This window comes from Lissotriton helveticus, chromosome 9 (assembly GCF_964261635.1).
Source record: "Lissotriton helveticus chromosome 9, aLisHel1.1, whole genome shotgun sequence".
Lineage (NCBI taxonomy): Eukaryota > Metazoa > Chordata > Amphibia > Caudata > Salamandridae > Lissotriton > Lissotriton helveticus.
In genome coordinates this window covers 96,955,501-96,969,799 of record NC_136070.1, presented here as the reverse complement: position 1 = coordinate 96,969,799, position 14,299 = coordinate 96,955,501, and the positions used below count along the sequence as shown (strand labels likewise).

The 14,299-nt window shown below is 47.8% G+C and overlaps 1 protein-coding gene across 6 annotated transcripts in view; it reads left to right on the top strand.

The window, feature by feature from the left end:
• MTA1 (metastasis associated 1) overlaps nucleotides 1-14,299 on the top strand; it is a 761,697-nt gene that overhangs the window by 720,344 nt on the left and 27,054 nt on the right. For all 6 annotated transcript variants that reach the window (XM_078659566.1, XM_078659564.1, XM_078659562.1 and 3 more), the window contains one exon: nucleotides 1,778-1,929. In XM_078659566.1, the coding sequence (XP_078515692.1) occupies nucleotides 1,778-1,887 (110 nt within the window). In that variant the 3' untranslated portion in view covers nucleotides 1,888-1,929. The remainder of the gene's footprint in view (nucleotides 1-1,777; nucleotides 1,930-14,299) is intronic.

Here is a 14,299-nt window from a genome sequence, read left to right as displayed (position 1 = left end):
TTCCGGCGGTACACCTCCCGGCAGGATCCTTAAAACCAGCATGGACAAACTCAGCCACCAATGCCAAGCTAATCAAGCGTGGCAGTTACATCTGGACGTGGCTAATTCCCGATATGAGGAGGACCATGGATCAATCTTATCGTCCCCGACGAGAACCAACAATGTCAGCACTTCAGCGCATTGGAGTTTCTAAGTCTTTCACTTTGAGGTGTGCTCTGTCTAGAGTGGAACTCGGGATTCCTGTGCACCTTTATTCTGATACCGCTCCAGCCCAGATGAGAGAAAAAGAGCAGGAAGAACTGGGCCCATTTCATTTTAGTGGCACCAGATGTGATAAGGAGTGTGAGATAACCAGAACTCCTGGGCATGAGCAGCCATCTGATCATGCTGCCAAGGAGCAGCACCCGAAGGTTTGCAGGCCAATTCCTCCAGCACCAAGGCTGCTAGCACTGCATTGGCACACAGAGTGCCTGTTCTGGATGCTTGCCAGTCTATTATGTGGGTGTCACTCCATTCATTCAAAAAAGTACTCATCTGGACAGCCCTGTCCTTTGAGATGGCTTTTTGCCATCTCGCTCCTGTAGAACATTTTGGTTTGAGCTAGTTCACAGACCCACCCCCTAGGAGGTACTGCTTTGGTATCTATTTAAAAGGTGAGGAATCTGCGGTTCAAAGTATCTATCAAAAGAACTAGATATTTACCTTCAGTAGGGCACTTTCTACTACACCTAACTGCAGATTCCTCACGGACCCTCCCAGCTGCCCCATTCTGCGTACTGAGCCCTTTTTCCATTTAAAAGGTCCCAAAGTAGGAAGATTTGCACACTGGTTAAAGCCAATTTGCTGCTGTGCTCTGTATCTGGGGGCATGCACAGCCTAGGAAGCAGCTGTCATCGGTGCACCAGTAGCGCTTGTATGCGACTCCACACGTCACTTGTGGAGCAGAATGATGTCTACGTGGTGCCGCACCACGTCACCTACCAGCTCGCTGAGGTACTGCTGAAATGTTTCTGTAGAAAGTCAAATGCCTGCGAAATATTCAAAACGTGAAGAATCTGCAATTAGATAGCACCTTATGTTGTGTATTACTGGTTTTAACGATGTGTACCAATGGTTTTATTGATTGTTTTAAAGTATTGCAATGGTTTTTAGTAACTATACAAAAATAAAAGAAACTGAAACTGAGCAATTAGAGTCCGTATCTACCAGAAAGAGTGTTACCAAAGGTAAGTAACTAGTTCATCAATATAGTCGCGAAACAAACACGTGTTGGCCTGTTTCTCTTAGATGAAATCAAACATAACAATTTTAATACAAATATTATCTAAGGCTTTACATTTAATTTAAAGAATGATGACCTCCGCAGTCAGTCTATGATTTAATGTTTGCTGTCAGAGGGAGAGAGAATATGTTTGGAGGCCTTAGCTAGCTAGCTTATTCTCCTCCAACCTTCTAAAACTAAGGAGACATCATTGACTTTTCATCTTACTCAGCCAGATGACTGTAGGACCGAACATTATGGCACATATTTGAGAGCAAGGGTTCACATGCACCATTCATGCTTTATTCCCTGTTCATGCTCATAATGTATTGTCCTACTTTAATCTGCAAACCATAGTCCGTGTTTGGGCTCTACTAAACAGCTTTGTAGACAGTCACTGCTTAACACATACATCTACGTGATTTGCCTTAATCTCAAAACCTATTCTCTGTTTGTAAAGCTTGGCCCTGACACTTTTTTTATTGTCTATATTTTTTTTATTATATATCGTGCTAGGGACCAAACCGAAACTTGCTGCTCAATGGGAAATCTTACCCAACAAAAGTCAGATTAATTCGTGGTGGATCCATGCTTCCAGTGAAAAGGAGGAGGATGAATTGGATTGATGCCCCAGATGATGTTTTCTACATGGCCACCGAGGAAACCAGGTAAATATATGTACAGAAGGATTATGCATCTTGTCTACTAGAAATCCTTTTTGTATTTTATTTGTATTTTAGGTGCTTAAATACTATCACATTTTGATATTATATGCAGTACTTTAATTTTAGAATTAGTTTCTGTTCATGAATAAAACAGATACAATGTACTATCTGCTTGAGACAGTGAAGTGGATAAGACCTTAATCTCTTCCAAAAGTGTTTTTTTACATGTATTTTCTGCTTATAGCATGTGAGGGAGTCTTTATATGTAAATGTTCTTTCTTTTTGCCTATAAAAAATCATTTTGGAAAAACAATTCAAAAGCATCGCTTAATATTATAACGCCCCCCCCCCCTTTTTAGGTCTCGTGACCTTAAATGTGCGCAAGCGCATTGGGGAACGAGAATTCAAGTGCTCAAAATGCTCATGAAACCACCAGCTTTTTGCTGGCGTTTTCATGCAGTTCATGTGAACCACGTGTTCAAACATGAACGCGCATCAGCCTCCCTCCATTTGCCGCACAGCACATCAAAGGGCTTCGCCCAGCGTGCGCTCTGCGGCTTCTCGGCTTCTCCTCCCCTAACTTCGTTGCATTTCTCCTCCCCCTCCCCAGCCAGCTTCCCCCAGGCCGTGTTCCCTCATCCCTCGCACCCCCTCCTCCTTCAGCTTATCACATTCTTCAAACTAAAAATGCGTCCCCGCTTGTAGCGTGCAGGGGCCTAAAGTGATTGCATTAACCAAACTAGTTTTCCTACCCAATTTTTTTTCCCCGACAGATAAAGGTAAGTTGCATTCATATTTTCCATTTAAGGTATGTGCGTTGTATTGTGTATGTAAACATCTACCAAAATCCCCCAGGATCAGAGTTCACTTACTTTTATTTATGCACTTTGACTGCTGCCCAGATCAGTGATGAGTGCTTGGCAAAGAATAAATAGTAATAATAAAATACATTTTCATGCAGATTTTAATAATGCTAATCAGTAAGTGGCCACATCAAAGGCTCTGTGCCACTTTCACCCACACAGCAACACTTACAGACACGCAACGCCACTCACACCCACGCAACGCCACTCACCCAAACAACACCACTCACACACGCAACGCAACTCATCCACGCAACCCCACTCATCGACGCAACCCCACTCATCGACGCAACGCCACTCATCCACGCAACGCCACTCATCCACGCAACGCCACTCATCCACGCAACGCCACTCATCCACGCAACGCCACTCACACACGCAACGCCACTCACACGCGCAACGCCACTCACACGCGCAACGCCACTCACACGCGCAACGCCACTCACACGCGCAACGCCACTCACACGCGCAACGCCACTCACACGCGCAACGCCACTCACACGCGCAACGCCACTCACACACGCAACGCCACTCACACGCGCAACGCCACTCACACACGCAACGCCACTTTCACCCACACTGTGCAGTGCACAATCGGTCTCGCAGTAGGAAAGTTGGAGCTATTGGTTTTGTAAATGACAAAGCCCTTTATGTTTTTAAAATGAAAACAAAAATAAAAGGCATTGTTATTTGCAATTGTAATAGCTCCAACTTTCCTACTGCGAGACCTATTGGCAACGCCAGTGCTTGATAGATGAGTGTCAGCTTTTTTCTTAGTCTTCAATAAATTCGAAATAAATCAACGTGTGAAATACACTCAGGTTATTTACACTTTGTGTGCGAGCTAGTCATACGCACCAGCCTTAGCTTTACAATAAATTGTGCAAACAAATCCAGTGTCCATATAAAAGCCAAGAGGAACAAGCATTGGCATGGCCAATAGGTCTCGCATTTGGGACCTTATAAGTATTTAGTTATGCAGCACAATATCCCTGGTGCAACAACATCAACTGTTGCGTTGCTAAACACTTATAAGGTCCCAGACACGAGACCTATTGGCTATGCTAATGCTTGTTTTTTTTCTTTTTTACTTTCCAAGCTTGAAGAAATTGCACTTTCATGTTCTGTTGAGCCTGGATAGCGATCCTGCTACTCTTTATTAGAGGGCTGAATCTTGTCTAACATGGGAAGTGTTGCACGCTTTGCGTTTTTCTGTTTGTCTCTCATAGCATTTAATTTATTCATATGCACATTTCTCATTTGTAAAAATGTTTAATTGTGTCTTGCACATATTTATCATATAATGTTTTGCTTTATTATAGGTTGCACAAATTGCTCTTGTATTGTGTCAGCGTGAATTAGAATGTGTAGCAGGTTTTAGTTAGTATGTTAGTTGTTCTATTTTACATCACCAATCACAATGTCTGACCTTTTAGTAATAATAAGAAAGCAGTATTTAAATCTGATGTAAAGGCATCTTCTGCAAGACACATCTTCAGATTTTGCTAGGCACATCAGGCAAGCTGCATGCTACAAACAGCTATTAATCACAGACTTGTGCAGCCGGTCTTATCTGTGCTTTTTGCAGCTCGGGACACCATAACAAAGCCAGGCTATGATATTCTCAAAGCACAGAAGCATCTCTACTATTCGACCAGGGCTTTTCCATCAACAATCCCAAATCAAGCCTGAAGCCTTCTCAGGGCCTCCTGTTCAAAGGGGTATTACTGGATTCAAATTCTCGTCAACCATTTTCTCCTCCACATAGGATCCAGTACATTCAGAATATGATTTCAGAGTGTCAGGAAGAGGCTTGGAGATTCCAGTCTTGATTTTTCTACTCGTGCTTCTTCTTTTGGTGTCTTATATCCTATGATGGTCTGCTAGTGGTGCCTCTGCATATAGTGGCTCCAGCACAGGGGAGATCTGTCATACACCATCTTGATCACTTAAGACATCTGCAGTAGAACTTACACGGTGGAGGAGCACCTAACTCAGAGGATGTCACTCCACCTTCCCCCAGCTGCAGTCACGGTGATGACTGATGCATAAACCCTCGGGTTGGGTACTTGCCTGGACATCAGAGGACTCTAGTCTCCAGAGGAGCAGGTTTTCCTTATCAACCTGCTCAAACTGAGGACATTTTGGCTGACACTCATGGCCTTCCTGCTTTCCCTTTATAGGCAGTCTATTCAGATTTTAATGGGTAATACAACCACAATGTTGTATATCAACAGGCAGGGAGGAGTTGAGTTTTACTTTCTCTATCGAGGGGAGCTGAGGCTCTGAGCTTGTGTGCATCAACATGGAATTTATCTTGTTGTAAGCTAGCTCCCAGAATATTAATGCAGACAGCCTGAGTCCGCGTAACCTTGCTTGCCCTTAAGTGGTACAACTCATCTTTGCCCTGTGGGGCACCTCTCAGGTGGACCTTTCCGCTACTCATGGAAAAGCCCATTGTCTGTGTCCTCTGGTATCAGTTGCAGGTAGCGATAAGGAATGCTTTTCAATTGAAGTGGACTTTCCACTTCTCTACGTGTTTCCTTTCATGCTCTTGATTCTTCAAGTTCCAAGGAACATTTGCCACAGCTGAGCACAAGTTTATCACATTACTCCGGACTTGCCAAGAAAGCTGTGGTACATACTGTTGGAACTGGGGTCACCAGTTACCGAGGGTAGCATGGCACGAGCGGGTAGGCATCCGAAAGCTTATGTGTAAAGCGAGCACACAAACCACTGAGACAGTAAAAATGGGCACGCAATGAGTAACGCCACTCCAGTTAGTTTGTATAAAAGTTAGATAACTTTTATATAGAGCAGAGTCAGGGTAATCAAAAATTACAGTATCAATTACTTTTTAGTTTTCCTTCAGAATACATATGTTTCAACACCTTGTAATAAATACTCAGAGGAATAAATATTAAATATCAGTTAAATATTGAATATTAGTTAATATTAAGTATAGATAACCACAGGCCTGACCGTAGCCTTGCTTCTTGTCAGCACCTGTAAGAAATACATTAAGGAGACAACCAAATGACATTGCATCTCATTGGTTCTGCAGGCATTTTACCCACTTCTCACCAAGCAAGGGTGAGCGTTTTACAGCAGTAAACATGTAAATAAATAACTGTAGGCTTCCAGTAAATGCAGCACTAAGTGAGAGAAAACATTTCATTAAGATTAAACATCCCCTTGTGCAGGATTAACCATCTCCTTAATCAGGAATAACCACATTAGGAATTACTCCCCGTAGGAATAAGCATTTCCTAGATTAGGGCTACACATTTCCTTAGTTATAATACATTTCAGTAGACCAGAAAGAATATTCTCCTTAAGCAGATGAAGAACTTCCTATGAAGCCAACGTAAAACATGTCATTCAGAATCAGACCAGCTTTATGGAAAATAGTAACAGATCCCTATGTAGGGCTAAACATTTCAACAGATAAGCATGAGCATCCTGGGCTTGGCTTACGCCTTTAAAACCTTTCCTTATGTAAATAGAAACATCTCCTTTTGCAGGAGCACGAATATCCCATTAGGCCAGAATAAAACATTCCACTGGGAATCAGGCAGGGATAATAAAATGTCCTTACTCAGGAGCCAACAGGGCGTTACGCTGACTGATTCAGCAGTGGCGGTCATTCCCTTGACCTCATTAACCATTTACCCCAGGGGATATCCGTGGGCTTTCATCAACAGGTCAGTAAATTGAATAAACATTTCCATTTTAGTTGTTAAACAAACATTTTATCAGGTAAGTACCCCATAAAAAGGCACAACATTTCATGAGCAAGAATATGCATCCCCTTAGGTAAACATCCCATTAGGTAGACACCCCATTAGGTCCGAATAACCATGACATTAGGCCGGAATGTAGAACTCTTCCTTAAAGATCAGGCAACATGACATTATGCAAAAACCCACATTTCATTAGAGGCAAAGCATTTCCCTAATGTAAAACTTTTCATTAGGAATCAGGCAATTTCACCTTAAATAAGAATAACCCTCTCATGGTGGAAGGCAACCATTTCACTGGGGCTAGGAACCCCATTTCCTCAGCAATAAGTCTTTCATTGGGCAAACACCCATGGTATCAGCTAACAATGGGTATCAATCATCAGGGCCTACCAATGCCTGATGTTCCACACTACTAAACCCAAGCCCCAGAGGTGTCTTTCGAGGCTCTGGCCCAGTCTCCGGGCAATGAAGGGCAGCAGGGGAACCGTTTCATTCAAACCGGGCTATATTAGCCTAATCAGGGGTTACCCTCCTCTTCCCACTGATGAGGCCAAGAGTTCCACAGGGCCCTAGCCCAGTTTTGATCACAGGGGCCAACGGGGCCCAACAACAGTCTTCCCCAGGGGAGGGGCGAACTCTGGCCTCCTCCGGCCTTCCGCCCTCCTCCCCGGGGTTACCTGACTCTTTGGGCCTCCCTGGCCCCTGTCGATGGGTTCTGGCTGCAGGGGGAGGGCTCCTACTCCTCACGGAGCCCTCCGGTCATAGTTCTTCCTGTTCCCGGGCCTGGGGTGATGTCAGGGGCCCGGGAACCAATCAGGAGGCGGTCGCGAAGGGGGCTTGTCCCTGGCGGCCAATCGCGTAGCGATCTACGGGGGCAGAGGCAGAAGACCAATGAGAGCGTGGGTGCTCCCGCAGCTGCCTATGGCAGCGCGGCCTGCGGGGGCACGACGCCGGCGGCCAATCAAAGTGTGGCGGGGGCGGAGTCACTTCCGACGCCCCCGTCACGTGAGGCCGGCAGGCTGGCTTCGTCGGGCCTACCACGGCCTGAGGTAATTTCACGGCGGCCCTCTCCAGGCACTGAGGGCCGCCGAGGGGGCAAGGAAAGCGGCACCGGCGCCACCGAGATAGCGCCGGGCCGCGACAGCAAGCACAAGGCCCTGAGAGCAAGCACAAGGCCCCCCCCCCCCCCGTGCTGCGGCGGTGATCTCGTCCTACAGCGATGCGGCGGCAGCCCTCTCCTGGCACCGGGGGCTGCCGATGGGGGCAGAAGAAGATGCAGAGGCTCCCACGATACAGCGGCACGGCAGGCAGCGCCCTTGGGGACACAGCGCTCCAGAGCCTCCACGCCAGGGCACGAAGCGGAGCAGCGCTCGGCCACTTCTCGGAGTTTTTATATAGCGCGAACTAGAACCAAACCAAATCAGTTATCAGAGCGCTTTACATAGCACCAGTTACGTTACATGAGGGCACACTTTCATTTTTTAGGCACGGGGAGATTAAGTGATTTGCCCAGAATCACAGGGGTTTTTTGGCGTCGTTACCGAGACTCGAACCCAGATCCGAGGTCGAGCGCCTTAGCCGTTAGGCCAACCCCTCTCCCCAAGAGAGGACTTCAGAGCCTCTAAGGCACAGCAGGTGAGCGCTTGATGGGCACGTTGGATAAGCAGGTTGGCGCTTGGCACTTATAGCGCCTCGGGGGCATCAGCCGTTCTGAGGAGCACAGCGCTTCCAGGCCCAGCGCTGAGGAGGGGTATAGCACTTCAGGGATACTGCTGCCAGCGCTTCTCACAGGTACAACAGTCTCCAGAGCCCCAGTAGATCAAAGGATCTCAGCGCACTCTGGCAGCATCAGCAGACTCAGTGCTTCTCACAGGGGCTTAGTAGATAAGCGCTTAAGGACGATACATCGCTTGGGCAGTTTCTTTAATAGCGCTACACCAGTAGTTTATTTTAGGTGAAGGCAGTTCATAGTTCGAACAGGACAATCCACACAACAGTGGCAGACCAACAAAAGGGACCCGGGTGGTGTCAGGGAGCGCAGGGGTGTCTCAGCACAATACCTGGTTGATCCCTTTTTAGTCCTGTGAAAGAAAAGTTTCTTCTTGGCGCTTCAGGTTTCTTGCGCCCTTGTAAATAGCAGTCTCTGGGTTCCTTGAAGGGGGGGGGGGTGTTGGAGTTGATGGCTGGTATCAAATCTCCTCAGCCGGTCTCCGTCAGGTGGACTCTGGGTTCCCCTCCTGCCGGGCTAGATCAGGGGGTAAGTTCAGGATTCCTCAACACTTGGAAGGCAACACCTAAGCCTTGTCACTCCCAGTATCATAAGTCCCTGACTAGGCCCCACTGTCTAAAACTCCTGCGTAGGTTCTTCCCCAGGTCTGTGCTCCCTCAATCTGACAGGAAAGTTTCCCTCCCTTTCCTTATATAGTGCCAGTTGACAGTTGGCAGTGGCAGTTGGTGCCACCTCACCTGTTCTAGAAGGTTCCAGGAGGTTCTAGGAGGTTCCACCACTCTGGCTATGGGCAGGCTAGTATTGTTACATTGTTTGGAGGGTTCCAGCCAGCTCCTGGCTACTAGAATGCGCCTGAATAGACCACACTGCAGTAGCAGTGGTCAGGGGCACCCATGTTAGGGGAAGAGGGCACCTTAACATTAGTTTAACATTACACAGGCCATCTCTACTAGACAAGGCCTATACCCTTTTGTTACAATGGGGTCATCCTAAATTAAGGGAATAAAAAGCGAAAAATTTCTGGGAAAAGGGCCAAGTCCTACACGTACTCACTGAGCCCCTCCTTCTGACCCCCACTCAAGACGGACCTTATCTCTCAGAATGGTCAAGTGGTGCAGCCCAACCACCAGAGCCTCCACATTCATGCCTGGAGTTCGGGGGTACATCTGACCTCTTGCAGAGTTGGTCAATGTGATCTTTTCTGCTTGTTACCCTCCCAAAAATTCTGTCTATTCTGGGAGGTGGAATGGGTTCATTGCTTGGTGTTTTGAGTAGGTGCGGCTTCTTGAACGACTGCCTTCCTGGGGCCCTCTGATTTGTGCTTTCACTTGCCCAGCAGGTCAAGATATTTCTGGCAGCCTTTTTGTTTTCCTCTCCCCTCCCGATCAGGTACCCCAATTCAAGTCACCAATAGTGATCCACTTTTTTTAAAGAATTGGTTAACCTTTTCTCACCTATGCCTTTTATGGTTTCCCAGTGGGCTTGTGTAGTAGAATGGGTTTTGTTGCAGTACTCTCCGAATACACACTTTGGGCCTGGTACCTGATGCAACTATGACTGAATGTGCACTGCGTTCTTGCTGACCAGGTTCCTAGTGCTTGTGTTCTTCCCCCCAAAAAATCCTCAATTAGACAAACTTCAGACTCCCCTGAAACTCCCTAGGAAATGGTACCCCTGGTACCAAGGGCATTGGTACTAAAGAAGGAATCCCAGGGCTGCAGCACTAGTTGTGGCACCCTGGGAAACCCCTCACCAAGGTCATGCAGACTGCCACTGCAGCCTGCCAGCCTTGGTGCAGAGAAAGTATAAAAGTTGACATGGCCCACAGCCCTGTGTGCCACGCCAAAACAGCACAGCCAAGGTCTGTAAGTTACGCCTCTGGAAGGCCTCTCAGCCCTAAGGCAGGGTGCAATATATCTATGGTGAGAACGTATCTGCCTGAGCAGATATAACTCTGCAATATTAAGTTTATTCTTTATATTGTAAGTGACAGCGAAGCCATGGAGAGTCTATGGGCTGTAATCTCCCCATACTTGAGTGGCTTTACTGAACCTGGGAGAGTTTGATATCTAACTATTCCTAATAATAAACTCACCCTAATGCCAGGGTAGGATTTATAAAATAAAAAAATTAGGGTTCCCCTTAGAGGGTTCCCCTGAAAAACCAACAGCTCTATTGTGTTTGTTTCACTGGTCTGAGCCAGCCTGCTGCCTGAAGACGTTGTTAGAGCCAGCACTCTCAGCGCCCAGAACAAAGCCTCTGCTGGGAGGAGGGCTTCACACCCCCTCCAACCCAGGATGGGTAATCCCAGGAGTGAACTTTAAAGGGCTCTGCACCCTTTGATCACCTCCACCAGCTTCTCCTGTAGCAGGAAAAGACCCCCCTTCGTATTCCAGCCCCTTTTGGTGGGAAACCCGCAATAGCTAGGTGTGCCCTCATCTGCCAACCTCACCCATCTGGTGGGGAAAGCGAGGTAACACAAGATTCACTTTCCCCCATCTTGAAGATAGGGAAAGATAGCCAATAGGGTTAAGTGAAATACTCCCTCCCACTGGAGGCTGGCATTCAGGGTGTGCAGCCAACCCACCGTTCGGGGACCATTGGCCTGTGCCCTCTACTCCCCTAAAGCGCCCCCTAAATGTAGTATTTAGGGGCCTCCTTTAACCAGAATGCTAGATTTTATTCGGACCAAGACCTGAAGAAGAGGAGGAACTGCTGCAGGAGCGAGAACTGAAGGTCTTAGGAGGAATTTAGATGCCAAACCCGTGCCTACCACTCTGGAACTCCAGAATCCCCTCCCATCAGTCAGTCTTGTAGCTGTGTGGCCTCTACAAACCCCAGAGTGCTGCCAACCTTCGAATATTGCATAGGATCTCCCTCAGGACAAAGGTACTGCCCCCTGCAGCTGCAGGCACAAAAATCCCTAAAGTCTGGGACCACGTTTTTGCTGCGCCCGGCCCGTCCGAGACCGCTGAGGGCTGAGCTTTGGTACCATCGCTCTTGATGGTCAGATTGACCACCACCCTAAATATGGTGGCCCCAGGACCTTCCTAGCCTGCCTGGTACCAATATATGGCCTACCAGACCACCACACCCAAAAAACTGGTCAAACAAGTCCTAGCAGCCTCCAACTTAACAGCGTGCCAGCACCCCTCAAGGAACGTCCAACCTCGGGGACTAACTTTCAGTAGCCCAGAAGACCCGGAAATCCAACGAGAAACATGCCAGCCCTGACCACAAGGCGCACTTTTGTGCACAGTGCCAAGCTATCCTGTTCGTGCTGCTTCCTCCCCATCCCGCCGGGACATCCAAAAACCTGCTGTGGCCAGAGGTTCCCGACTCTTGCAACCTTCTCCCTTTTTTGCGAGACCTCTGACTTCCTTGGAAGTCTCTTTTCACCACCTGCATCCAAGTGACCCATTTGGTAGCGCCAGCTACACTGCTCCCTTATCTTATCTTAGGTGCAATTTGTAGAGCGCGCTGACGCCGAAGCTTCCTGGCGCTGGTAGACAGAATGGGTGGGTGAGGAGGAAGCGTGAGTGGCAAAGTTCTAGCTGAGGGAGGGGAAAAGGTGAGTTTTTAATAGTTTTCTGAAATTCAGGAGTGAGGAAGAAGATTTAATTGAGAGAGGAAGGAGATTCCAGAGCACAGGAGCTAAGTAGGAGAAACGGCGACCGCCGAATTTCATAGTTTTATTCTTAGGAGTGACCAGCAAATGACGGTGGGCTGAGCGGAGGTTACGTGTTGGGCAGTGGGGGCGGATAAGGGATTTGAGAAACACAGGGCCAGAACAGTGAAGGGCTTTGAAAGTGAGACATGCCACCTTAAAAGCTACCCTTAGGTCTATTGGGAGCCAATGAAGGCTATGGAGCAAAGGTTTTGCCGATTGTCATCTGGGAGTTTCCCTTGTCTCATTCTCCCACCAGAACACAGGAGTTTCCCGTGAGATGCATCCTGGAACCTTGAACACGAGCCCTCTCCCTGTCTAATACTCGAATATGACCCCCAAAAGCGGTGCGTTATATGTTTTCCCACTGTGCCAAATTTCTCCTTAGGAAATGCAGTGTGTGCTATTGAGCACCCCTGGTTAACAATGCCCTTGAACCCAAATTGTCTTGCAAAAGTGCTTTCACTAGTATCCGAAGTTTTACACTGCCTTTTAAATTAGAATGGCCAGAGTAAAAGTATTTCCTTCCATAGGATTGGATTGCATTTTACTGACATTGCACCAAGTGTTGATTTCTTAAAATATTGAAAAGTATTCACCACCACTGCAAAGTATTTTTACATTCTTACTGTAAAGTATTTCCATTGCTTTATCTAACACATACCAACAGTATTCTTAAAGTATTGTTACTAATGAACAGTCCTACTTACCTGCAACTGATTACTTCTTAGTTCTAAAAATAAAATAAAGTAATAACTTTTTATGCAATTCAGTCTTTGAGTGTGTGTAATCTCGTCTTGCCTGTGTGCACAACAAATGCTTAACACAGCCCACTGATAAGCCTAACTGCTTTACCACACTACCACAAATAGAGCTTTCAGTATTATCTACTTAAGGCTCTGTAAGCCTCTAGAGATCCACTTGAGCTTCCTACACAGATGCATCACTGCTGAGTTGGGGAGGTCACCTGGGGGTAGGAGGGGGGTAGAGATCAGAGGAATCTGGTCTCAGGCGGAACGCCATGTCTTTATTAATCTATTGCCGTTGCGGGCCATTAGCCTAGCGCTGAAGACCTTTCTGCAGTCCATAAAGGGGAAGCTAGAACAGACCCTCATGGACAATACCACCACCATGTAGTATTGAAACAAGAAGGACAGAGGGGAATCCTGGGTCCTGTGCTAAGAGGCTCGGTGCCTCTGGAGGTGGCTGGAGCATCAGTGCAGTTCACTAATCTTTAACAACCTTGCAGGATATTTGAGCCAGTACTGATTAACACAGCCAGCGGCACCTGTCAGATCACAAATCACATCTGCATCCCGTGCTGGCACAGAGCATCTTCTGATCGCGGGAGCACATGCCTAGATCTTTTTGCCCCTGTCAAGCATGTGCAGTGTTGAATCTTTTGTGCATTGGACTCCCCACGAAAACTCTTGCTAGGTTATACATTCGGGTTAGAGTGAAGCATTGGAATCAAGCTTCTCGGCACATTAAACCCACACTGATGCCAGGGTGGGATTTAATGCCAAATGCACACATAGGGCACCTTAAAGATGCCCCCTGAAAAACGACCTGACTAGTGTCCTAGCTGGCTGGCTGATCACCAGCTCCCCCATCCGCGCCCCCCAACATGTTTCTGGACCCCTGGGTCGAGAGCCGCCCACTGTCGGGCCGAAACAAAGCACAAACTGGCCAGAGGTGCCAAGCCTCCTCCCTCAGGATTGGCACGAAAGGGAAGCTTCAAAGGCTTGCTGCTTTTGTGAGCTGACCCAGCCATTTTCTGCTCCCAGCAACTGGTCCCCACCGGTGCTAACCGCCACTTTCGGATGTAGAATCAGCAGGAACCCAAGATAGGAGGAGAGGTGTGGCCACCTTTACCAACCTCAGTTGGGGTAGGCTATGCAAAGCCCAACTCTCAGTCCCTGCCGTCTTGAAGGAGTGACCCAGCCAACCATAGTGAGGCTTATGCCCCCCTGCCACTGGAGGGTGGCATAATAGGGGGTGTACCCACCCAAAGGAAAGGAACCATTGGTCCCAACCTGTACCTACCTGAAATGCCCCTAAATTTAGTATTTAGGGGAAACCCCGATCCTTTCCTCCTCAGACAGGCAAGAAGGACCAAAGAGCCATGGTGAAGGAAGAGGAGGAGGACACCAACTGCCTTGGCCCCAGCTCTACCGGCCTGTTCCAGCGTCAGCCGAATCCCGGCGTGTCCTGCAGCCAGCAGTCCCCCTGTCATGCCTTCCCTACAAAGACTTTGCCTCCCATGAGCACCGGACTTGCTCAAGAACCAGACTCTGGCTCCCGCGGAATCCGCAAGTCTGTACGCGATGTCCACCGCCCGACTTCGAGCGGCCCAACCCCTCACGGAGGT